Source organism: Sapajus apella, unplaced genomic scaffold, assembly GCF_009761245.1.
Source record: "Sapajus apella isolate SASKATOON/1434 unplaced genomic scaffold, GSC_monkey_1.0 scaffold129, whole genome shotgun sequence".
Lineage (NCBI taxonomy): Eukaryota > Metazoa > Chordata > Mammalia > Primates > Cebidae > Sapajus > Sapajus apella.
The window spans coordinates 403,175-429,438 of NW_022437069.1; the positions used below are offsets into that span (position 1 = coordinate 403,175).

General features: G+C 48.9%; 1 protein-coding gene across 5 annotated transcripts in view; it reads right to left on the reverse strand.

Annotated features, from left to right (window-relative positions):
• Positions 1-554: 554 nt before the first annotated feature.
• CRTC3 (CREB regulated transcription coactivator 3) overlaps positions 555-26,264 on the reverse strand; it is a 115,942-nt gene continuing 90,232 nt past the window's right edge. For 4 of the 5 annotated variants that reach the window (XM_032262439.1, XM_032262437.1, XM_032262442.1 and 1 more), the window contains 8 exons: positions 25,340-25,425; positions 23,250-23,299; positions 16,787-17,004; positions 13,519-13,817; positions 6,435-6,635; positions 6,266-6,346; positions 4,106-4,208; positions 555-3,675 (listed from right to left, as the gene is read on the reverse strand). In XM_032262439.1, coding sequence (XP_032118330.1) covers positions 3,467-3,675; positions 4,106-4,208; positions 6,266-6,346; positions 6,435-6,635; positions 13,519-13,817; positions 16,787-17,004; positions 23,250-23,299; positions 25,340-25,425 — 1,247 coding nt within the window. In that variant the 3' untranslated portion in view covers positions 555-3,466. The remainder of the gene's footprint in view (positions 3,676-4,105; positions 4,209-6,265; positions 6,347-6,434; positions 6,636-13,518; positions 13,818-16,786; positions 17,005-23,249; positions 23,300-25,339; positions 25,426-26,264) is intronic. The other variant, XM_032262438.1, reaches the window with a different exon arrangement.

The following is a 26,264-nucleotide window of genomic DNA, read 5'->3' on the forward strand; positions in this document are numbered from 1 at the left end:
GATGTGGCCGACATCAAACGGCCTTGAACAGAGGCAGGAGAGGAGGGAATCCTCCTCTGCGGGCAGAAGGGAGCTAATCGGGACACAGGGCTGTGGCATGAGGGTAGTGGGCAGGGGAGGGGGTATGGAGAAGAGGTGTCTGCTGTTTGTTCTGAGGAAGGAGACTGGGCATCTTCACAGGCTGATGGGGAGGCGCCATCAGAGAGGGCTACGTAGAAGGCCCTGGAATGTCAGATTGATGTGGAAATGGGATCTCATAAGGCAGAGGGACGGGATGGGAAGGAGGTGGGACATGCAGGGAGCTGGCCCTTATGGCCTGGATGGGAGGAGATAAGGCCTCCCGTGATCTGATGAGAGCCTTGAGAGGAGGGCGTGGGTGCCCCGGTGGTGGGAGAGGGCTGGGTCAGTTCCCGCTAAGGGAACTGAGTGTTCCTCCAAGACAGTCTGACTTGCTGCAGGGCCTGCCTCCCCAAATCCCAGCTGAGCCGAGCAGGAGGTGAGAGAGCAAGGCTCCCTAGCAAGCCCTCACCCAAGTGATGAAAACCACCACCAAATGCAGAGACAACCACATTGTGCTGCTTTTAATTACGAAAGATGAAAAATGATGCATTATAAAACTTGGAAGCAACTTTATACAAATCCCAATCTTTAAATATGGTTGGACAGGGTGCCCTGGGTTCGGACACTGGCCGGAAGGCTGATGAGTTGCTGGGATGGTCCCATCCACAAAGCACTGGACGCATGCTGGGAACCATCTGTGCATAAATCAGAAGAGCCAACGAGTCGGAATGGGCAGTGCCTCCAGCTGCGCGTCTGGACTTGAAGATACAACGCTTCAGCTCAGGTAATAGACAGTAGATGGAGGAGAAATGAAACAGGAGAGAAGGGACAAAGAAGATCTTCTGACATGATCAGGAAAAGTTTCTCCTAATGCCCTATGTCCTAAAACCCACAACCATACAGAAAGAAAAAGTGGAAATGCAGGCTTTTTAGTTCTACGCTGTTTAACTGCTGTGAGTAGTACAATGATCGATTTCTTGTGACAAAACTAAATACTGAAGAATAGTTTACTATGACGTATGCAGCCGGGGGCCACGACTGGCTTGCGACAAAGGCCGCAGTGAGCGCAGCCCACCCGACCTGGCAGTGGTGAGTTGTGAAATGCCCAAACCCTTTCAGGAGAGAGCGGAATGACAGACCTCAGGACAAGCTGAATTCAGTGCTAAGCCATACTGCCACCAGTCACCCCCCCGGTGGCCCCCGTTTTCACAAGGCACCTGGAGGATGCTGGTGGGCAGTGTGGTTCACTGTGTAGGTCGGGGGTCTCCTGTGGCCTGGCAGGGTGGCTGCTGTGCAGACAGACTGAACTGGGACCCTGTGACGACCCCCATGGGTAAGGCACTATGTGAAGAGTAGGCTATGCTGGGACTTCAGAACCCTGATAACATCAGCACCATCCCGTTGGGAATGAAATCAGGTTAGGGGGACCTTTGACGCTGGAGCTAGCGTCTTCTGGCACACTGCGGTGTGGGTAGCATTATGACCAAAGGCTCTTGAACAAAGTCATCCCCTCTGAGATCTTGAGCACAAAGGGATCTGAAAGTGTAACTGGGAACAGGGCTGGTGAGGGCAGGCCCTTCCGGAGCTGGGAATCAGGTGAGGAGGACTCTGGTTTGATGTCCTAATTCCACAGCAAAGATGTGGGGCAAATGTGAAACAGGAATACTCGGATTCTAGAGGAAGGCGCAGAGGGGTACCCCCCGGGGTTACTTAAAGATTAGAGGCAAGGTCAGAAGATAGAAATGGAATGAGGTTTAGAGGGGCGAGCCAGCCCAGGGTCTCCTGGCGACACCTCCTTCTGCACCAGGGACAGGTGTGCTGGATTCAGCCCCTCACGCCGCCTTGCTCCTCTGGGTGGGGCAGTCCAGTGACCTTCAGTGACACTCCTGGAAGGGCAGTGGCTGTCCTTTTGTCTCTCTTTCAGGTTCTCCTCTCCACCCTGTCTTCTCTCAGCCTAGATCCCTCCCCTGCAAACTTCCTGGGCTACCCTAAGTTAGCGAAGGCAGGCAGAGGTGGGAATCGGGTCCATCTGTTTTATGAGAATGTACTAATGAGTAAAGGTGCTTCCATAAATTAGGCCTTCCTTTCACTGTAAACTCTTTTTTCAACCCCAAAGGATGAATCTCTACTTGACCAAAGTTAGAGGAAAACATGTATCTGAGAGGTCCCTCAGGGCCCCCACCTGCTCAGCCCTTCCGGATGGACAGAAGATAGCTCCCAGCCGCCCGCGTGGAATGCAGCCCCGGGAGAATGCGGCGCCCAGCTTCACTGCGGGTTTGCTCACCTAGTGTTAAAAGCATATTAAAGTGCGTGCTTCATCATAGGCATGAGTGCATGAATATCTAGAGCTCTGAGATTTGGCAGGGAGTGGGGACAGCTAGATTAGCCCGCCTTACAGCGTGGGGGACCAGTCACTCATCACGCACCGCACACACGGGTCACAGCGCTCACTCCAGCACACGAATGTGCTGCCGTGCACGAGTTCAACAATGAATAAGGCACTGTCCCTGCCCTCAAGGAGCTTACGGTCTGTGTGGGGGACATGAAACCCCCAGTGCACAGACACAGCTCTGGGGCAGGATGGGAAGCTTGGCTGATCGGTGGGTGTGGTTAGCACCTCAGCTCCTTCTAGCTGCTCTAAGGGGGGAGCTCTGTGCTTATCTGGAGCTTGTCCAGAGGCCACCTGCAGTCTGTGTCTTCCTTCCCCACCCCCCAGGAAGAAGCATGGTTCTCGTCAGGCTCATCAGTGCCACGGGACTCTTCAGTGACTAGAGAAAATGGTCTTCCTCCTCTTCCGGTCCAGAAGGAAATGGTACTGAAAACAGCAGAAACCACGTGGGGGAAAATGAAATGAGCCTCCGTCTGCCTGACTCCAGCCTGCCCCAGACTTACGGCAAAACTTCATGTTGTAGTTCAGGCATGGACGGGAGCCAGGGTGTCTGCTCAGCCTGGGAATGTCCTCTGCTAGAGGGGCTCGCCCTCCGGGTCAGGTCTGAGCAGGCATCGAGGCGCTCCCTCCCGCCGCTGCTCCAGGCCCACCGTTGGTGCGGACGGAAATCAGTGGTTCTGAGCACTACGCGATGCTATGGAGGCCTCCCGTGACACTGCACATCGATCGCTCTGCACAGCGATTGACTGGATGGCCAACACAAAGACGGAGTGGAGAGAAGCTTTCCAGTCCACGGCAGCTCCAAGCAGCCCGCCTGCTGCAACACGAAGTTGGCCACAGGCCAGACAGCAGGACATAGCTGTGTGACCTGGAGGAAGCCACCGTGTCTGTGACGGGACCTCACTGGAAAGCCTAGACTGTGGCACTGGCTCCTTCCGTGTCAAGATAACTAAAGCCTGGGGTGGCAGCTGGCTCCATTCTAGTCCATTCTGTGTTGGCTGTTGCACTGGAGTCTGTTCACAGTCTGTCAGCTCGAAACGTCTCTTCAACAGAGGGGTCCAGCAGGCCCATGCTGGAGTCACTTAACATGTTGAGTCCGTCCAGGCTCAGGGGTTCGATTTGCAGCTCCTCTTCCAGTGGAAATGGAGTGTCCACATTCAGGCTGACCTCGGGCAGGCCTGCCAGTGCGCTGCTGAGGTCTTTGAACAGGCTGGAGCTGGTGTCTTCTGAAAGGAGGTCCAGAGGGGAAGAAAACTATGTGTTAGGAGGTGTGAGGTCTCCAGGCTACTGGGCAAACCCAGCTGGCGAAGGTCCCCTAGACTGCCATCCCATGCGTCCTGACCACCCCCAGGCCCATAGTTCTTGCCCCGGAATCGACATTCTTGTCAGTTGCACAGCTCCCAATTTTGCAGGTTTTTCCCTTTTCAACAGTCATCAGCCACCTAAGACGCAATCTTCAGGAAAGGCTCTGACTACCTGGCCCACTGCCCTGCCTCACTGTCTCTAAGGCTGCACACCTGCATCTCACAGAGTCGTCGAGCCAGGCCAGGGGACGTTTGTTTTTTGCTTTTTATGTCACGTTGTTTAAACTGCCTTTAAAGGTATCTGAAAACACAGCGAAAGGAAAGGAGTGAAGCTGAGGGACGGCGCACTCACCTGTCAGGACGGCGTTAGGAAAACTCCCACAGTTGGAATATGGGCTTGGTCTCAAATGGAAAGAGTCCTGCGGGTCTCGGGAGCCTGGCGGCACCAGGGGCACCTGGAGGCATCAAAGGTCGCGCGGTGAGGAAGACCCGCCTCTGCTTCCAGGGAGGAAGCGGATATTGCCACGCGTTTCCAGAGCAAAACCTGACTTGAAAACTGATAGATACCCCCTTCTTTCCAGGATCCCTGAGGGCCACAGGGTGTGGTGACTGTTCCCCAGCTCACTACGTCCGCCCAAGAGACCAGTGGTCGTGGTTTCTGTGGCCTGAATCTGACAGCGTGCCTCAGCCTCACCAAGGCCTTTGCAAACTGCCTTTTGTGGGAACCCTTCACAATCTCTGTCCGTAGCCAAGGAAGTAAGAACTCTTTCCTTCCTTGATTTCTTTCTTCCTTTTTACAGACAGGGTCTCTGTCACCCAGGCTGGAGTGCAGTGTTGCCATCTTGGCTCACTGCAGCTGCCACCTCCCAGGCTCAAGCGATCCGTCCACCTCAGCTTCCCAAATAGCTGAGACCACAGGTACATGCCACCATGCCTGGCTGATTTTTGTATTTTTTGTAGAGACGGAGTGTTGCTGTATGTTTCCTAGGCTGGTCTCAAATTCCTGGGCTCAAGCAGGCCACCTGCCTCCGCCTCCTGGAGCCACTGTGCCTGGCCTCTTCCCTGGTTTCTAGAATACTGAGAAAGTGGAAAACTTTCCTTTTCACAATCAGAAGGAGGAAGCTCAGGCGAACTCCTCCCTATGAGAAAGCCTCTATGAGAAATGGTTACAACTGGGGCCAATTTTAGGTTCCTTTTCTGAAATTAATTCTCTAACCCATTTTAAAAAAACGTCTCAAAACGAGTTTCCCCTGGTCAACATGGTGAAACCCCGTCTCTACTGAAAAACATACAAAAATTAACTGGGCATGGTGGCGCACACCTGTAGTCCCAGCTATTCAGGAGGCTGAGGCAGAAGAATTGCTTGAACCAGGAGGCGGAGGTTGTGGTGAGCCGAGATCGTGCCATTGTACTCCACCCAGGGTAACAAAACTCTGTCTCAAAAAAAAAAGGATTTTCCATCACTTTTCAGGGAGACACTGATTCCCCCCTAGACAAAAATGGCTCTTTGGGAAACAGGGAGGCAAGAAGGACTGGTTCTTGCCACAAAGTTTCATCCGTGGCCTGCTTTGGAAACACTATCTTAAGTTATTAAGTTCTTGGCTGGGTGCAGCGGCTCACGCCTGTGATCCCAGCACTTTGGGAGGCCGAGGTGAGCAGATCACTTGAGGTCAGGAGTTTAAGACCAGCCTGGTCAACACAGTGAAACCCCAACCCTACAAAAAGTACAAAAATTAGCCAGGTGTGGGAGTGCATGCCTGTAACCCCAATTACTCAGGAGCCTGAGGCAGGAGGACAGCTTGAACCCGGGAGGGAGAGGTTGCAGTGAGCCGAGATCGTTCCACTGCACTCCAGACTGGGCAACAGAGTGAGACTCCATCTCAAACAGTTCTGGCACCTGCTCCACCCCCTTCCACTCCTCAATCCGTCATAAAGCCCCGTCCATATTTACTGAATATTACCGAATACTATAAAACCTAGGAACATTAAAAATAACCAATGTTAGGGTGAAACTAAACTGCAAAAGAAAGCGGCTGAATTAAAATGCCTTCCAGAAGGAACTCCCCTCCCTCCCCAGGCCCGAGCTCTCCTAGGAGGCCACGCCGTGCGGGGTGCCCCAGGCAGGCTCTAGGCCAAACGCTGCGCCACCTTCTCACCCTGCGGTGGGAGCAGGCGCCACCCTCCCTATGCCTCGGTTTCAACATGAGGGCACTGATGAGGTGGTGCTGTGTCCCTTCCAGCATTAGTGACTTACAGTTCTATGGCGGGAGCGCCCTCAGAAGTCTCCTGCCACTTGTTCCAAGTTTCTCTGCTGAAGCCTGATACTAAATATGGCAGCCAGTGGCAGCGCTTCAGGGCCACAGAAGGTGAGAGGCTCTTCTAGCCACAGAACACATCCAGAGCCAGGGAAGGGGCATGTGTGGTCTGCTGGGTTATGAGTTCTACACACTGAACAACCTAAATGGTAGACTTTATGCAGCAAGGGAGCCGGAGGCAGGGGGCGATCACCCACCTGTTGAGGAAAGGCCGGGCCTGGCCTCATGGACTGCTGGTCAAAACCCACATCTGGGAAGAAGCTGGTCAAAGATGAGCCCTTTAGGAAACAAGAAGGTGACCAGTGAGCTTGGGGCTCAGAGCAAAGCAAGTGCTCCCTCCACACCAACGCTCCTGCTGGGACCGACCTGGGCTGCGAGAAGCTGAAAGTCTGACTGTGGAAGGGAAGAGGCTGCCGGGGGCTGCTGGGCAGGGGTCTCCGGGGCGTGGGGCTGCTGCAGGAGGGGCTGGGTGAGCTCCTGGGGCGCAGGGTACGGGGGCGGTGGGGACACCTGGGCTTGAGCTTCTGTGGGCAGGAAGGAAAGCCGGCTTCGGTCTGAGGATACCATCTGCAAAACACACACACAAAGCCACTAATTAGCTTCTGTGTTTCTAGTGTTAAGTCCTTTGGGATTAGGAAATGTCAGAGTGAGAGGATGCCCGAGATCTTCCTCACCACGGTGTTCTATGCGATGCTGAGAAGCCTGTTTCTCTTCCTTCAAAGTATATCTCACATTTACTTCCCCACAAAGCATGTTCCACTCAATGACAATTTCTGTTGTCTTAAAAGGACTAAACAAGAAAACAGCCAATTTACGGTGGCTCAAGCCTGTAATCCCAGCACTTTGGGAGGCCGAGGCGGGTGGATCACGAGGTCAAGAGATCGAGACCATCCTGGTCAACATGGTGAAACCCCGTCTCTACTAAAAATACAGAAAATTAGCTGGGCATGGTGGCGCGTGCCTGTAATCCCAGCTACTCAGGAGGCTGAGGCAGGAGAATTGCCTGAACCCAGGAGGCGGAGGTTGCGGTGAGCCGAGATCGTGCCATTGCACTCCAGCCTGGGTAACGAGTGAAACTCCGTCTCAAAAAAAAAAAAAAAAAAAACAAAAACAGCCAATTTAACCAATTTCCTGTTTTTTCCATGAAAATCACGTTTGTTTTGGTTTTTAAAGCCATGACTTCAATCTGGTTAAAAAGAGAAGACTGAAAAAGGCCCTTCCTTAGCTCTCCCCAAACCCTGTTAAAACAAGACACGGCACCAACATTCACCAGCAATAAGCGTGAACAATACATAACACCAAAATGATCATAAACATGCAGACCAAGGTGACTGGAGAGAAGAAAATGGTAACAAAAGCTGGAAAATGAGAAGCAGATGGCCAGGTGGTAACTGGCCTAGTGGGGCTCAGAAAATCCAGTGGTCAGCTGGCAGTGAGGAAAAAGCAGGAGGCAATCTCTCTGACACCACTAACTCCCACAGGGTTCTCAGTGAGAAAAACCAAGAGGCAATCTCATTCGCACCGCTGACCCCCCACAGGCCTCTGGAATTGGGGACAGCAGGGAGCAGGGGCTGGAGCTGAAAGCAGGTGGTTCTGGTCAAAGTTTGTGTAAGGGGGAGTGGGACCTGCAGAGCCCCTGGCTCCAGTGTGCTGCTGTGTACCACTCTCACCCCTCCACCGCCTGCCAGAAGACTGGAAGGTTCTATTCCTGAGAATAAAATGAAGGGTCTCTGGTTCTTAGAAGGTGAGGCACTGGACTGAAAACACAGTTTCGAAGAAATCTCACGATCGAATCTTAAGATGTCCACCTTTCTTTCCCAGCCTGGCTCTAGGATGCTGGAATCCAGGCATATACCGAGGTGTGACACTGGGAAAGTGTCCTTTAGGGAACCTGACAGGGCCTAAGACAGAAAATCTTTTTGTTCTGGAAACAGTCTCACTCTGTCACCCAGGCTGGAGTGCAGTGCGATTCTCCCACCTCAGCCTCCTAAGTAGCTGAGATCACAGAAGCATGCTATCATGCGTGGCTAATTTTTGTATTTTTAGTAGAGACAGCGTTTCACCATGCTGGCCAGGCTGGTCTTCAACCCCTGAACTTGTGCTCCGCCTGCCTCAGCCTCCCAAAGTGCAGAGATTACAGGTGTGAGCCACTGCACCTGGCCAGAAAAAAATCCTAAAACTTATGACACCAGAAGAATCCCAAGGAAATGACCAAGCTAGATCATTCTACAGTAAAGAGCACACTCAGCAGGCCTGCCCACGCGCACAGAGCTGCCAGCCAGCTTCTCAACATGAGCAGAGCACTGAGGACTGAGGATCACTCGGCCCTGAGGAAACCATCTGCCGTGAGAGTCAGAGGCCAAAGCAGACACACAGAATCTTGGAAAGATCTGTGCAGTATGAAGTAGTTGTGATAAAAACAAAATTAGCATGACAACATTTAGGCTACTAAGAAAATCCTTTTCTATTAGAGATACATACTGAAATATTTGCAATTTTTAAATGCACAGTATGGATGAACAGTAAGGCCAGCGTGGTGGCTCACACCTGTAATCTCAGCATTTTGGGAGGCTGAGGCAGGCGGATCACCTGAAGTCAGAGTTTGAGACCAGCCTGACCAACGTGGTGAAACCTCATCTCTACTAAAAATTATAAAAATTAGCCAGGTGTGGTGGCGTGCACCTGTAGTCCCAGCTACTTGGGAGGCTGAGGCCAGGAGAATGGCTTGAACCTGGATGGCAGAGGTTACAGTGAGCTGAGATCACACCACTGCACTCCAGCCTGGGTGATAGAGCAAGACTGTCAAAAAAATAATAATGTTAATTGTTGAGACTAGATGATGGGTATAGGAGGACTCTGTATTATTTTCTCTACTTTTATGCAATTTAGACAAATTCTATTGTAAAAAATAAAGACAAATTAGAAAAAAAGACCACTAAAAACCTCGGCAAGAGAAAAGATGAGATTGCATCTGTGGAATAAGTATGATGCTATTAAAAAGGAACACTCAGAACAAAAAAGAACTCATAGCAATTTAAAAATGAGAGCAGAAATGGAAACCTCAAGAGGAGGGCTGGAAAATAAAGATTCGACACTCTTCCAGAAAGCAAAGCAAACAAACAAGGAAACCACCACAGAGAAGGAGAAAAGGAGAGAGAGAAAACAAGGCTATTTGAGAAGTCCAGAATAGTCAACATCGGTAGAGTTCCAGAGAGGGAGAACAGAGGAAGCTGAAGGAAAGAAATCATTGAAGAAATAGGAAGGCTGTGAGTTTCCAGATTGAAGGAACCCACCAAATATGCAGACTCACGCCAAGCCACATTATCTTGAAGGTTCAGAACATTGGGGACAAAAAGATCTTACAAGCCTGGGTGGAGGGGCAGATTCCATGCCAAGTATTAAGAATCAGAGGGCCGGGCGCGGTGGCTCACGCCTGTAATCCCAGCACTTTGGGAGGCTGAGGCGGGTGGATCACGAGGTCAAGAGATCGAGACCATCCTGGTCAACATGGTGAAACCCCGTCTCTACTAAAAATACAAAACATTAGCTGGGCATGGTGGTGCGTGCCTGCAGTCCCAGCTACTCAGGAGGCTGAGGCAGGAGAATTGCCTAAACCCAGGAGGCGGAGGTTGCGGTGAGCCGAGATCGCGCCATTGCACTCCAGCCTGGGTAACAAGAGCAAAACTCCGTCTCAAAAAAAAAAAAAAAAAAACTAAAAGGCAAGAGATTCCAAGGGAAAATTATTTCAAATTTAGAATTCCATATTCAGCCAAATAATAATTAAAAGGCAGACCAAACAAAGACATTTTAAGTTATACAAGGTCCCACACACTCTTTCCTATAAACTAGAGAATTGGTGACTGAATTAGTAATACATAGATACATATAATCAGGCTAACCAAAAAAAAAAAAAAAAAAAGACATTTATTAACTCCTAGGAGGAAAAAATAATTCTCATTTTATTTCATAGTATACGTCAACTCTGACTACATTGTAACCATAAAAACACTAAATATTGACTATTGCTCTACCCACAATTATAATAAATGAGGAGGTGGGTAGGAAATTGTGTGTATGCACATGTGTATCTGCATGCAGGTGTGCACCTATGTGTGTGGTGGGGTTTGTTAGAGAGTGGAAAAGAACTCGATTCTAACCTTCGTTGGTTGATGTCATTACATAATGCCTAATACCAAAAATGTAGAACAAAAGAAGCATAAAACAGCATGGTTAGGCCGGGCACGGTGGCTTGTGCCTGTAATCCCAGGACTTTGGGAGGCCGAGATGAGCGGACTGCCTGAGGTCGAGTTCGAAGCCAGCCTGGCTAACACGGTGAAACTCTGTCTCTACTAAAAATACAAAAATTAGCTGGGCGTGGTGGTGCACACCTGTAGTCCCAGCTATTTGGAAAGCTGGGGCAGGAGAATTGCTCGAACCCAGGAGGTGGAAGTTGCAGTGAGCTGAGATTGCACCACTGCACCCCCGCCTCGGCGACACAGCAAGACTCTGTCTCAAAAACAACAACAAAAAAACTAGAAAACCTTGGTTATAGCAAACAGAGTGGCTAAAATGGCTTACAGTAGCCATCTCTAGGCAGTGAGAAATATGCCTAAGAAGAAGGGGAAAGACAGCTGCTTTTCTATAACAAATCTTTTAGAACTATTTGACTTTTTAAACTATGTGCATGAATAACATTCACTTTTTAAAATTCCCTTTTTTAAAGAGACAGGGCATCACCATGTTGCAAAGCTGGTCGTGAACTCCTGGCCTCGAGCTACGCCCCCCCACCCCCATTCTCTGCCTCCTGAATCGCTGGGATTGTGGTTAGAGCCACTGTGTCCAGCAACATTCATTTATCTTATAAAAGAATCTTGTTAAATAAAATTAAAGGCAACTCAATAACATAAGAACCACTAAACCAGTAATTATTTAGCCTGAGCAATATGGTGAAACCCCATCTCTACAAAAACAAAACAAAACAAAACAAAAATTAGTTGGGTATGATGGCACACACCTGTAGTCCTAGCTACTTGGGAAGGTTAAGGTGGAAGATCACCTGAGCTCAAGGAGTTCAAGGCTGCAGTGACCTGTGATCACGCCACTGCACTCCGAGCCTGGATGACAGAGTGAAACGCTGTCTCAAAAAATAAAAATAAAAACTGTGGCAGGATACAGAGGCTCATACCTGACACAGGGCACAGTGGCGACTTCCAGCCCTTTTGGAGACTGAGGCAGGAGGATCACTTGAGCCCAGATTAAGATCAGCCTGGGAAACATATGGATACCCTGTTTCTTTCTTTTCTAATTAAAAAAAAATTTTTTTTGTTTAGTTTTTGAGACAGAGTCACTTTGTCACCTAGGCTGGAGTGCAGTGGTGCAATCTTGGCTCACTGCAACTTCTGTCTCCCAGGTGCAAACAATTCTCCTGCCTCAGCTTCCTCAGTAACTGTGATTACAGGTGTGTGCCACCACGCCCAGCTAATTTTTATATTTTTAAGAGAGATGGGGTTTCGTCATGCTGACCAAGCTGGTCTTGAACTCCTGCCCTCAAAGTGATCCGCCTGCCTTAGACTCCCAAAGTGCTAGAATTGCAGGCCTGAGGCACACAACCAGCCCAGGAAGACCCTGTTTCTACCAAAAAATACAAAAATTAGCTGAGTGTAGTGGCATGGGCCTGTAGTCTCAGTTACTTGAAGAATCCCAGCTGAGGCAGGAGGATTGCCTGGGCCTAGGAATTCAAGGCTGCACGGAGCCATTATCGTGCCACTGCGTTCCAGCTTGGGCGACAGAGACTTAAAAACAAAAATTATGAAATGTCCTCTCACTTGTCCAAAAGAGATTACTCATACAATCAAGATGCCACAGCTAGTAATTGGTAAAGAGTGACTAATAACAAGATCCTCTAACTCTCTGTTGTGTTCTGTCAACTGTTCCTTGCTCAATCATTACTAATTTATGGCGAGCTGGTGAGTAGTTAATGATGTTCTAACAGATTGAGGATATGGCCAAAGGTTAAAAATATATACATTCCTCAGTGATTCTGGTAAGGAGACGCACCTCTGAGTTTAGCATTTATAGGATGTTTCAAACCCTCTATTTCTGTAATGAGCTATTCTTTTGAGACAAGGTCTCACTCTGTTGCCAGGCTACAGTGCAGCCTCGACCTCCTGGGCTCAAGTGATCCTCCCACCTCCACTCTGGGGCAGCAGAGACTACAGGTGCGTGCCACCACGCCCAGCTAAGTTTTCAATTTCTTTGTATGGGTTTGTGACTTTTAAATATGCCTCTTTCTCAACAGACTTCTTTTCGTCCTCACAAGAGATCTAATCCTCATTATACTTAGTATTTCATGAACAATGAAAGTATTGTTTCTGAAATCTGTAGATAATTGGGGAGGAGGTCTAATCCACTATCTAAGCTTCCGGAAGGTATTAAATGTTCTCTTCGGCTTTCCCCTATGGCTTAATGTACTTACAGAGTCAATGACTGATTCTCCGTGCCAACTTTGAAATCCTAACCTGGTTCCCTTAGCTTTCTTAGATTTATTTGAAAGGCATTCTCTGTATCCTACTGTCCCTCTCAGCCCCAGGTTTGTGAGTTAGTGACTGCAGATTGTTCAACATTGCTTAAAAAGTATTAAAGAGTAATCAACACAGCAAATCTGATTTTTTTTTTGAGATGGAGTGATCCAGGCTGGAGTGCAGTGGTGCGATCTCAGCTCACTGCAATGTCTGCCTCCTGGGTTCAAGCGATTCTCTTGCCTCAGCCTCCCAAGTAGCTGGGATTACAGGCACCCACCACCTTACCTAGCTAATTTTTTGTATTTTTAGTAGAGACTGGGTTTCACTGTGTTGGCCAGGCTAGTCTCAAACTCCTGACCTTGTGATTTGCCTGCCTCGGCTTCCCAAAGTGCGGGGATTACAAATATTAGCCACCACGCCCAGCCATCTTGTATTATTATAATAGAAAATCATTAATTAGGCTGGGCATGGTGGCTCATGCCTGTAATTCCAGCACTTTGGGAGGCCAAGCTGGGAAGATGGCTTCAGCCCAGGCAGTATGTCAAGACCTTGTCTCTACAAAAAAATAAATAAATTAGCCAGGTGTGGTGGTGCATGCCTGTGGTCCCAGCTACTCAAAGCCTGAGGTGGGAGGATTGCCTGAACCTGGGAGGCCGAGGCTGCAGTGAGCCATGATTGTGCCACTGCACTCCAGCCTGGGCAACAGAGTGAGACCCATTCTCAAAACAAAAAAAAGAAACTCATGAATTCATTCTGCATTATCAACACTTCTGCTCTGATTTCACATGTAAGAGTGAACGGACTGCACTTGAGGCCTCATGGGTGCTCAGTGTAATCATGGCTGTAACCCACAACAGTAAAGAGGAGGAACGCACTTCCTGCATCCTGCAGTCTGTTTCACTGTAGTGCTGGGCTGTCTGTGTGTTTACCTGGGAGGCAGGGTATGGGGCCAGTGGGCTGGTTGAAGACAGCTGTCTGCTGAAACCTGGATGTGCTTCCGGGCCAGGAGAAAGCGTGAGGGGGCTGACGGGGGGCTGCCGACGCCGGGAGGGGCCGCTCAGGTTTGTGGTGGAAAGAGATGGGTTGCTCAGGGAAAACAGACGGAGTGAAGGGTGAAGGGCAGATGCACTGGGCACAGATGTCTGTGGGTGGTTATTTAGGGAAGAGGAAAGCGCAGTCTTATTGAGAGTGGCCTGGATGGAGGGGTTACTCCGAGAACTCTGGAGACCTGGAAGGCAACAAATTCACAAGTTACTTATCATTTCAGACCAAATCTTTTCCAAAAATGAAAGAACACTGTCTACTGTCACATGCAGTGACGATTCTGTAGGTTAAGGAGCTCCTGGACAACTCTCCTCCAGGGACTGTATCTGATGCCTCAATGGCCAGAAGATGCTCCTGCTTACAGAGACACGGCCACCAAGATGGGAACAATGTTTTCCCATGAGGGTGACTGTCTCAACAACCCCTGGGTGGGCAAAGCTAGGTAAATGGTGGGTACCAGAGGCAAATGTTCCAGGTGCTCAGCCCAGGCCCAGGAAAAGGGCCCTAGGGCTGTACAACACATTCTGTTTAGAGCCCCTGAAGGCCTCTGGCCAGAGCACAGTGCCTGCATCCCCTGCTGCTTTAAGAATGTCCTTCTGAATGGTGGTGGTGGGAAAAGGAAAAAAATAAATAAAAGAATGTCCTTCCACGGAGTCGTGGCCCCCGGGGAACTGTCTTGGTGCCCTTTAAGCTCTTTACCCTCAGCATACTAGGGAGTCATAGGAAGGGACACTCCCTTGTATCTCCCACTCCAGGGTCCCTCTTAAATCTTCTGGTTCACAAGAAATTCTTCATCACAATCTATTCCAACTCAGGGAAAAGGAAGTTTTTGCTGGTGCTTTCTTTGGGGGACGGGTGAATTTTATCATGAGCAAGGAAGTTTGGGAGAGGCATTTCTGTGGCGCAGGCTGCTAGGGCACGAGCTCCGTGAGGCTGGGGATCCTGTCCTATGCCCTGCTGGATCCTCGGCAGCACAGGGCCTGGTGTGGAGCAGCTTCACTCAGCGAATCCATCATTCTGCTACTGCCGCTGTGTGGATCTCAACTAGCGCTCCCTACCTCCACCTGCCTTTCTTGTGTCAGCAGTTTTGTGTTGACAAAAAATGTCAGTGTTTGTTAAAAGTTATGGAAAGGAAGAAATGACAAAAATCAAGCATATTGAGCTGGCAAAATTATTCTTTAAAATTTCATTTTTAGAATTCATGTAAATGACTTCACTTGCCATATATATATATATATATTTTTTTTTTTTTCTTTTTTTAACCTGGCAGCATCCAGTATCACAGAGCACAGTTGCTATATTTTTAAAGGTAGGAACATGTCTATGATAAAGCCCTACATAATTATCCCACCACTCATCAGTCCACAAAGAGGGCAGCGATCCAGCTGGCTCAGGTACTAATTAGAGCTATGGCTGGGGACTTAGTTTTTAAAAATCCCTTCAGAACGCAAGCTCAGGCATCTCTGAAACATCTTTGAAATCTTTGTGTGCCATGCATTTTAAGGAGTGCATAGAAAATACAGAAACCTGACATTGGTTCTGACGTGTTCTGGATAAAATAATGCTTTTTTGAGAAGACAAGCAGTGAATAAACTTTGTAAGATCTTCAGCTTGAAGCAAAGTGTCAAAGGCTGTACTGGAAAATTCCAGCTTCCCTGAGACCCGAGGGAGCGATGTGCTGATGCTGCTTTACTTCTGGGACCCTACATGTCTTCACACATTGAGGATTCACCCAAAAGGTGAATTGCCTGGACTCTGAATGTTGGCATAAAGGTCTTGAGAGTTTCTCCTATGAAGCAAACATAAAACTTCTCCTATGAAGCAAATGTATAAATATCAAAACCGAGACTTAGTCTGTGAAAGACTTACTACTATTAAGGATACTAAAATGACCCCAAAATCCCAAAAAGACAAAAATAAAGGTGGTGTCTGAAATCACTTCTTCCAACTAAGCTTATGCTGCACCATGGCAGGATCACTGCAATCACTGGAGAACCCTCCAGGTGACCCCCCGAAGGGGATCACTCTCATCTGGGTGGTGAGTTATGATTTGCATGGATGAGTCTCAGAGTGGAAGGCAACAAACACTCCTTCCACCTGGAGACCATCACTGAGCATCCCTCCCAAATGAATTGCTCCACAGCACAATTCTGGGTAGGACTGTGAGGCCAGAGGCTGCCCCACACCATGAGGAGTAAGAGGATTACCACCTGCCCTAGATGTTGACAAGATTATGTCAGTGGTGGCTCAGGCCTGCAGCCCCAGCACTTTGGGAAGCCAAGGCGGGCGGATCACTTGAGGTCAGCAGTTCGAGACCAGTCTGACCAACATGGTGAAACCCCGTCTCTACTAAAAATACAAAAACAATTAGCTGGGCATTGTGGCATATGCCTGTAATTCCAGCTACTTGGGAAGCAGAGGCAGGAGAATTGCTTGAACTCGGGAAGTGGAGGTTGCAGTGAGCTGAGATTGTGCCATGGCACTCTAGCCTGGGTGACAGAGTGAAACCCCGTCTCAAAAAAAACAAAAACAAAAGAGTGTCAGGCTTCAAACAAATGTAGTCATATTTCAGTATGGGGTCTGAGCTGTGGACAATCAAACCCGTAGTGTAACACCCAAGTCCCGTTATGGACAACATCTTTATATAGCTAATGCTGCATCTTTAACTGGAACTGTGGGGGATTTCTACTGAATACACAGATATTAAGTAGAACTATTTTCATCATATCCATTGTAAATTTTCTAAAATGCAAAATACTGCCTTTAGGAACCTAATGGAGAATGGGAGGAATCTGGAGAGACGGCCTAAGTTATAAAAGAGCATATGTTGGTATGAGCCACTAACACGGTTCAGCCAACACAGAGCGGATGTTTATTCTTGGCTTGCAGATCTTATTCCCAAGTCCCTGGATAGAGGAGTGAGTGAAGACAATAGGGAATGAGGTTCAGCTGAGCTGCCCCCACACTCATCAATCCAGGAGAAACAGAAACGCCCAAGAAAAACGTCCGCAGGGTCAGGAGACACAGGGAGGTCCATCATCATCTCTAACTGAGATGCAGTCACTCCCACTCAGTGATTCACAGAACAGGCCACACGGGTGGGGACCACGTATGATTAAGACACCAGGTCACTGCTAAGCAGGAGATACTCACCAGAGGAGCTTCTGATACCCAGGTGGGTCATAGCAGCTGGGAGGTTGCTCACACTATTCCCCACACTCATACTACCAAAGAGGTGGTCGCTGGTGTCCAGGGAGGCTGGCAGGGGCGCCGAGTAGTGGAGGTTGGTTAGATCTGGCAACGACCCTCCAGTGTTCAGAGTCCCCAAAAAGGGTGAGAGGCCCAGGTTTTGACCGTTATGTGGAAAAGCACTGAAAAAAGAAAGATTAAGAATGATTTTCTACAATGCATTTGGCTGTCAGGAAACCAAACATGCCTTAGGCCTCTTCCTGTCCAGTAAGAGCAGTGGCTATCAAAGACCGCGGTCCTCGTGCGGCCCTCTCTCACTCTGAGAACACGGATGCTCGGCTCGGCCTCTCTCAAACAGACTTCCTCACTGACTACCTGAGCCCACATCACAGGAATATTAGATTATGGCCTAGAATAATCAAGACCAGATTAATTATGGATGCAAGAGTATTCTGAAAATTACAAAGCACTATATAAAATGTGAGCCACTGCCCTCTATTTATGTAGTTCTTTTTGCTGGATTTCTAAGTTATCTTTGCTACCAGAAAAAGTATCTCTGAGTAACTAGCTACCTTCCAAGATACATTTTTAAAATTACAGTCTTTATAAACTTAGAGTGGCAGACATGCTGCCATTCATTTATCACCATCTGTGGGCTGGGCACTGTGTGGCAGGCAGCAGCCACGTGGTGGTGGCACCATGGTGAACGAGCAGGGCGAGGGTGTCTGGGGTCAGGCCTGATCCCGAAATGTGCAGGCTGGGAGCTAGGGTATAAAAGGAGGCCCGCATACCATCTGTTTCCATTTTTAAAGTTACAAATCAAATGAGCAAACCCTTACATGAACTTTGTTCTGTGTGTCTATCTTGACAAATTATACCTTCATGATAGCCTGCGAGGCCAGATTTACATGAAGAACTCTCAGACTTCTCGGAGTTCTGTGCCAGAACACACAGGGAGAGGCAGCCTGGCCCTCCATCCTTCCTTCCCCCAAGTCCTGCTCTGTACTGCAGTGTGCGCACATGGCCATCCCAGCCTACGCAGCCAAGCTCTGTCCACACCACACTGACTCTCTGGCCACCCCCTAGGCCTAACGGTGTACAATGGTGGTATGTTCCCCTTGAGAATGAAGCCCTCTCAAGGGTGGGGCCCAGGGAGGGGCCGGCCTGCCAGCCAGGTCCGAGAGGACCTTGTCCTTGCAGTTCACAGACTGCAGGAGAGACAGGCTGGGAAAGCAAGTAAGTGCAGCGTGGCAGGAAGCACGCAGTGCAGAGTTTGAGAAGGGGTGTGCATGACCAGTGGGTACAAGTGGCTCTGGGAGCACAAACGCAGGAGGTGTCCATGTCAGGATGGGCTCTGGAGGGGCCGGGTTTGTCATGGACATGACACAGTGTGTGTGGAACTGTGAGGAGCTGGGCATGGCCAAGGCGCCCAGTGTCAGGGCAGCGTATGGGGAAGGGAAGGTAGCAGATGGGGCGGGAGAGGATGTGCTCTTCTCAGGAGTCTGGATCAGGGACGGTAGAAAAAGGAAGGTAGGTTAAGCTCGAGAATGACGTTTCAGAAATGTCACTGTGGTTCCAGTGTGGAGGATGGCATCAGGGAGCAGAAACAGGCAGGGAGAACCAATGAGAAAGACCACCTGTAGTGGCCCAGGGGTGACCTAGGAAAAGCACAGTGAGGTTGAAACAGGGAAGAATGTGGAGGAAGGTACCACCAGCCAGGAGCAGGGGGCATCATGAGACGCACTGAGGACACTTTATCCCATCCTGCACGTGCCAGGAGAGCACCTCCCAGGGGCCAGCCACTGGCATCTGGGCTTTAAGAGACTGAGCTGTAAGGAACATAACTGGCAACAGTACAATCCCATCATGCAATGACAGAGCCTGGTGGGAGGCCATGTGGAGGGAGGCCCGGCCGACCTGAGGAGGCTTCCTTGGAGGACGTCTGAGCTGAGTTGAAAGGCTAAAGAATTCAGGTGATCTAGTTAGGGAAAAAGGTTTCAGGCAAAGCTCACAGCATGGGCAAAAGCAGGGAGGTGTGAGATTACAGGGTGGGCCCTCGGAACTGTGAGGATTCAGACAAGGGAGAGCTGCGTTGAGGAAGGCTGGGTAGTGATGGGAGATGGGACCAGAAGAGCAGGCAGAGAGCAGCCAAGGCTGGGACTGACGTGCGGTGACACTGACATACGGATGACGGTGGAAGGCTGGAAGCGGGGTGGGCAGTGTGTGTGGGGAGGGGTATCAGCCTTTCTTAGGGCAGTGCAGCTAACAGTCTTGGGGAAGGGGTCTTGGGGTGCAAGGAGCAGACCTGGAGGCAGAGGGGGATGCTGTGACACTGCTGGACAGTCCAGCAGGAGGCCACGAGCGCAGGGAGGGAGAGCCAGGGTGGACTCCAGAGACAAGGAAGCAGGACTCAAGAACATCTCTGGGGCCTTTCGCCTGGGGACTGAGATGGGACACTGAAGGTATGGGAGACTGGGAATGAGGGCAGGGGCATGGGTGAGATCATGAGTTCTACTTTGGCTTCGACTTTTTGCTGAGTAGGAAGACATGCGGCAGGGATGTTTCTCTCCCAGTTATGCACAGGAGGTAACTGACATTCTCAAGTTTCCACTGAACAGAAGAGGTGGAAGCCATGCCATGGTGGGTCAAGGATGGGTAAGCAGTAAGGAACACTCGAGAGTCAACAGACTTTCAAGAAGCATGGCTGAGAATTCTGGAAATGAAGGAAGGCTGATTAGCAGAGAAAGGTCTCTGCAAAGCCAGTGGGAGCAGGGCCAGGGAGTAGTAAAGTGGCCAACCTGATTAGGACCAGAGGAAGGTGGTGGCGGGGGAATCAGTGGCAGAAGAGAGCTGAGCTCTCGCTCCTGCCGGCCTCACCTCACTTTTCTTGGTAAAAATAGGACTGGGTGATCTGTGGAGTCTTGGAAAGAAATGGGGCAGCAGGAGAGGTGTCCAACCGGATGACGAGGAAGAAGGATCATTTTGGTTGTGGAAAAACTGAATATAAATTTTGTCTTTTTTATTTTATTTTTTAGAGACGGAGTCTCACTCTGTCATCTTGGCTGGAGTGCAGTGATGCAATCGTGGCTCACTGCAACCTCTGCCTGCAGGACTCAAGCAATTCTCCTGCCTCAGCCTTCTGAGTAGCTAGGATTACAGACGCACATCACCACACCCAGCTAATTTTTGTATTTTAGTAGAGACAGGGTTTTGCCATATTGGTCAGGCTGGTCTCGAACTCCTGACCTCAAGTAATCTGCCCACCTTGGCCTCCCAAAGTGCTGGGATTACAGGCGTGAGCCACTGCGTCTGGCCTGAATTTTGTCATTTAGATGGCTGGAAGTATAGAACTGTTTATAGGGTTAAAGGTCAAGGACTAGAAAAAAAAAATTGAGACCCTAGAGTCCTTGACGTGAGAACAATGGGCTTTCTGACTGAGAAAGAAGATCCATGGGCGATCAGGTGGGAGTGAAGCAGGGAGTGCAGGGGTGCGGCAGGGAGACGTGTCCAGTGGCACAGAGCAAGGACGGAAAAAATGTGGCCACTGTGACCCAGGCCATTAGTAACAGTCACAGCAATTCCTCTGCAGCTGGGACAAATACAGGCGGTTCCTGTCCAAATACAGTCACTACCCATCCGAGTCACCACCCACCTAAGGAAAGTAATGTGCTTCCCCCCCCGCCCCCCGTTCAAGACCCTCTAATGACTCCCATCTTCTCTGAGCCAGATCCAAGCAACACAAGCCTCCTTGAGCTCCAGGCCTCCTCCTGCCTTGGGGTCTTTTGCTTGGCGCTCCTGCTGCCTGGAGCTCTGTCCGCCTCACTTCACTCTGTCAGAAAGCCTTCTGCAATGCCGCCGGTGGCTGCCTGCCCACCTGCCGCGCCTGCATCTCCTTCAGTGCATTTTCCCACCACGAATTTTGCCACGCTTTGCTTATTTGTTTCTGCCCATCTTGCTCCACTAGATTATTAGCTCCTCAAAAGCAGGAACCTGATCTGTTTTGTTCATTGTTCTAGCCAGTGCCAAGAATCAGGGGACCAATAAATATCTGCATGACTTGGAGTCACTGAATGGAATTCTATCTGCAACGTAAGGGCAAGACAACAATTTTCTCTACCTAAGAAACACCTGCTTTAGAACTCTCTGGGTTGGCCAGGCATGGTGGCTCACACCTGTAATCCCAGTGCTATGGGAGGCCGAGGCAAGTGATCCATTGGGAGGATCACCTGAGGCCAGGAGTTCAAGATCACTCTGGCCAACACAGCAAGACCCCATCTTTAAAAACAAAACAGGTTCAGCATAGTGGCTCACACCTATAATCCCAGTGCTGTGGGAGGCCGAGGTAGGTGAATCACCTGAGGTCAGGAGTTCGAAACCAGCCTGGCCAATATGGTGAAACCCTGCCTCTACTAAAAATACTGTAATACAGCTACTTGGGAGGCTGAGGCAGGAGAATCACTTGAACCCGGGAGGTGGAGGTTGCAGTGAGCCAAGAGCAGGCCGCTGCACTCCACCCTAAGTGACAGAGAGGCTCCGTCTAAAAAAAAAAATTAAACAAATAAATAAAAACAAAACAAACAAAAAACCCTCTCCAGGGCTAAAGTACTGAAGCCCGATTCTATAATGTAGGCTTTCGGAGCCTGATGGTTAAGCCAAAATTGGCTCTTGAAGAAAATCCTTTTTTTTTTTTTTTTCAAATTTCCTTTTTACCAGGAAGCCCCTGAACCAGAATAGGTTGAAGGAGACTCTTTTGAGGAAAATCTTGCCCCTTCCATGGGAATGTCCTGCACCCCTCGGCGTCCCGTCTTTTGTTGGGCGTGTGTGCTGGCAGGCTTTCCGACATTCTTAAGTGAACATCGCCCTGTGGCACAGCTCAGCAAATTACCTGAATTTATGTTTAACTAGACAAAAAGAGGAAAGCATCAGGTCACCTGGCAGCTTGGTTGCACAGAAGTTCATTAACAGAGTTTCTGTGAATGTACTTAATGTCACTGAACTGTCACCCAGGTTGTAGTGCAGTGGCGTGATTTTAGCTTGCTACAGTCTCTGCCTCCTGGGTTCAACAATTCTCCTGCCTCAGCCTCCCAAGTAGCTGGGACTACAGGCGTGCACCACCACACCCAGCTGTTTTTGTATATTTAGTAGAGGCAGGGTTTCACCATGTTGGCCAGATGGTCTCGATCTCCTGACCTCGTGATCTGCCCGCCTCGGCCTCCCAAAGTGCTGAGATGACAGGCGTGAGCCAGAGCCCAGACATAGAAATGTTTAAAATGATAAATGGCATAGCTGTTAACCAGTCAAAAAGAATGCCTGAGCTCCAGGTACCCAGTAGGGAGTGCCTTGAATGTGCTGCTGTGAGATACTCACAGGAAGCTCTGTTGGGGAAATCATATTCAAGGATTGCTTGAAGTAGGTATAGTTCACCCACTGACCCACTGGTGATTGTATGTACTAAGTCAGACCATGCAGGAGTCTCATTTCCAAACCACACGATTTTGGCCCTGGGCAGACTTGCTGTATCTGAACTGGCTTCAGTTCCACGTGGTGGGACTGCTGTCATGGACGCTTTGACAAACAGCCCCAGGAAGCTTTCTCGGGGCTCAGGACAAGCCCAGCGAGTTCCAAGGGTCCAGCAGCAGTCTGCACCATCCCACGCAGCACAGCAGCCAGCCCTCCCAAAGCAGCTTCTGTTAAGGCAAGGGCTTCGTTACCTCTTTCATCTCCTCGTTTTCTCTTAGACTCAACTTCCTCATGAACTTCCTTTTTCATTTGCTTGCTCTAGATGTATTTTTGTAAGTGGTCTCAAATCTTTTAGGGAGTGAAGTTGCATACTATTAAATCCACTAACGAATGGTTTCACAGAAGCTTTTTTGTATTGCAAATGGAAAATATATTTATCTTCCATTTACGTTTTTAAGTTGTGGTGAAAGAGATGTATCATAAAATTTACCATTTTAACCATTTCTATATGTACAGTTCAGTGACACTAAGTACAGTCACGCAAACTCTCTTAGCATCTGTGCAACCAGGCCGCCAGGTGAAATGACGCTTTCCTTCTCCTCTGGCCAGGATGTCACTGATGCCCGCAGCCCGCCACAGCTCAGGGCTGGTGAGCTTCTCTCCATTCCTGCATGTTTCTGCTTCTGCCGCTGCTTTTACCCAGAGAGTGATGTATTTACCAAGTCAGTTGTGTGATTCTCAAACATACTTATGTCAGTTTTGTTATTATAGTTATGTAATTTAATTACTTTAAACAGATGAAATATGAGTATCAAAAGAGAGTGACCTTTTATGAAAATGCAGTTGACTTTCAATTTATACGTAGCAAATTACGTTCTGAGAGTTCTGTAACAAAGCAGTGAGACTTTCCTTTCAGGAAAACCTTCAGGATAGTCCCTGAAACACAAACAGAAAGAACGTTACTTACCTGCCACCTCCAACATCACAGGATCGAGGGCGTCCTGACAGGGACTGAATCTGAGAAGAGACAATGAAAGCTAGGTGTACTCACTGTAAAGCCAAATTCAAGTTTTTGAAAAGTGTCTTCACAAGGATCTTGAGCCTCTAGTCAGTGCAAGTGAGAGTCGACACGTCAACAGTGTCCTCACAGAGCAACCGTTTAGGTTTTGGCAAGACTTATTTTTTTTTCTTTTGAGATGGAGTCACTCTGTCGCCCAGGCTGGAGTGCAATGGCCCAGTCTCTGCTCATTGCAGCCTCTACCTCCTGGGTTCAAGTGATTCTCCTGCCTCAGCCTCCTGAGTAGCTGGGATTACAGGTGCCTGTCACCATGCCCAGCTAATTTTTGTATTTTTAGTAGAGATGGGGTTTCTCCATGTTGGGCAGGTGGGTCTCGAACTCCTGATCTCATCATCCACCCGCCTCGACCTCCCAAAGTGCTAGGATTACAGGCATGAGCCACCACGCCTGCCCGGCCTAGGTTTTGGCAAGACTTTTTTAAAACCTTCCAGGCCTAAGGGAGGTATAATATTAATATATTTTCTTAATTTGATGCCTTATCAATTTATCTTCTGGAATAATATTAAAAGGACAGTGTGTTACACATAGAACTTTTTTTTTCTTTTTCTTTTTTTGAGACAGTTTCACTCTTGTTGCCCAGGCTGGAGTGCAGTAGTGCGATCTTGGCTTACTGCAACCTCCGCTTCCCGGGTTCAAGCGATTCTCCTGCCTCAGCCTCCTGAGTAGCTGGGATTACAGGCAGGTGCCACCACGCCCAGCTAATTTTTGTATTTTTAGTAGAGACGGGGTTTCACCATGTTGACCAGGCTGGTCTCAAACTCCCGACCTCAGGTGATCCACCCACCTTGGCCTCCCAAAGTGATAGGATTACAGGCGTGAGCCACCATATCCGGCTGACATAGAGCTTTTTTTTTTTAAATTTTATTTTTATTTTTAATTTTCCTTTAGCTACAATTCAAGATGTTGATGTAGAACTTTTAAATAAACGTTTCTTTTCCTAATGGCTTGAGAGGAAAAGAAATAAATAAAAGAAAAAAACAGGGTAAAAAAAGAAAGAATGTCAGAAGAAAATAAGCTATTTCAACTAGAATATAAGCTCCAGATGGACAGGAATGAATACTCCAAATCCACAAGAACCAAGGGAGATGAACGCCTCTTTCCAGAGCGGCCAGTCCCTGGTAGTCAGGGAGGTGTGCATGCCACTGGCTTCTTTGCTGGAGGAGACATAGTTGTCCTCTGATAGAAGCCTCCAAAACCACAGTGCCTTTTAAGACAACCGCAAGGCTAATGGTGACTCTGGTAGACCTGGCAGAAGAAAATGGAGCTGGACCAAAGGGATCCTTCACAGGCAAGGAGAGTTAAGGACAGAGGCAATACAAGCTATTGCAAGAGAGCATCCTTAGGGCTGGAGCAGCTTCACTGTTTTCTTTCAAAGTCAACACAGCTTCCCTACGGAAGAAAGGCCAAGGCAAGGGCTGCGGGACCTCCCTGTCTTCCACAGTGGGTGAGGTTTACAGATAGCTGAGGTGGAGGTCAGCTAGCAGAATTTTAGATACAAATTCTCAAAGGCACCTGGAAATCATAATAAAACAGATGCCTTGTGTACTGACTCTTGGAGGACTCGGGTCAAATGCCCTTGATTTAAAAAGGGCTATCTGGTACACCAGTAATTCCAGACAGAAGCTGGAGACTGGTATAAAGCACTGGCTAAAAACCAGAAAAATCTGCCTATGACCTACAGCCAGGCTTTGGAGCTTTTAGCAAAACAAGTAAGATAGGGGGACTCGGCAGGGTTTTTTTTGAATAAGTAAATTCATATGAAAATTAGAAAGTCAAGAGATCAATGTACGAATTCACTGACACAACTGTGATACTTTTGACTTGAAATGTCATCTCTTGTATATTCTTATCTCTGTCCTGAGACAAATCTTCTCCTTTTCCCCCGGTTCCTCTTGTTTTCACCTCTGCAGGATCTTTTGATGACCTCCAAAGTACGAACATTCAGTGACAACAAACATAGTTGGGTACTGTTCACCCACCTCCTTGGTCTCCCATAGTTGTTTTGGCAGTGGCTTCGGAACATGTAACAGGTTCTCTTCTTTCAGTGGGCCAGGGAAAGACGCTACTAAGGGGGGAAATAAAGCAGCACAGTCATTTCATTAGAAGCAGGCATCCAGGCTGGGCACAGTGGCTCACACCTATCACCCTAGCCCTTTGTGGAGCTGGGGCGGGAGGATCCCTTGAGCCTAGGAGTTGGAGACAAGTCTGGGCAACATAGTGAGACCTTGTCTCTACAAAATATTTAAAAATTAGCTGGGTGTGGTAGCTCACACCTGTAGTCCCAGCTACTCGGGAGGCTGAGGTGGGAGGACTGCTGAGGCCACACTGAGCCATGTTTGTGCCACTGCACTCCAGCCTGGGCAACAGAATAAGACCCTGTCTCGAAAAAACAAGAACAACAAAAAAAGAAAGCAGCCATCCCACCTACCTTTGGCTGAACAAATTATCTTTGTAAAAAATGATTTAACAAATACAATGTTTGACTTATTTAACACACAGAAGTGACTTACTTATGGACTCTCTACTAGGGAAGGCACCCTGAGCGCTACTGTGGGGGTTGCAGAAATGAGTAAGACACGGATTCAACCTTGATGGAAAGTGTAATCCAGTCAGTGGACAAGGGCAACACGTAAGTAACCATCGCCGAAAGAAGAAACGAGCGGACACCCGAGAGCCGAGGGTAGATGCTGCTGAGAGGCACTGAGGTGCAGAAGAGGAAGAGGCCAGGAGGGCTCTGGAGCTGGCACTGGGGGAGGCCTTAGAGACACAGGAGAGGGAATTCCGAGAGAGGGAAGATGAGAGTAAAGCAAGTATTTTTAGCTGGGGTGTAGGCTGAGTAAAGGGGGTGGTAGGAAGTAAAATGCAGAGGAAGGCGGCCAGGGCAGGCAGGGCTCTGCAGGCGTG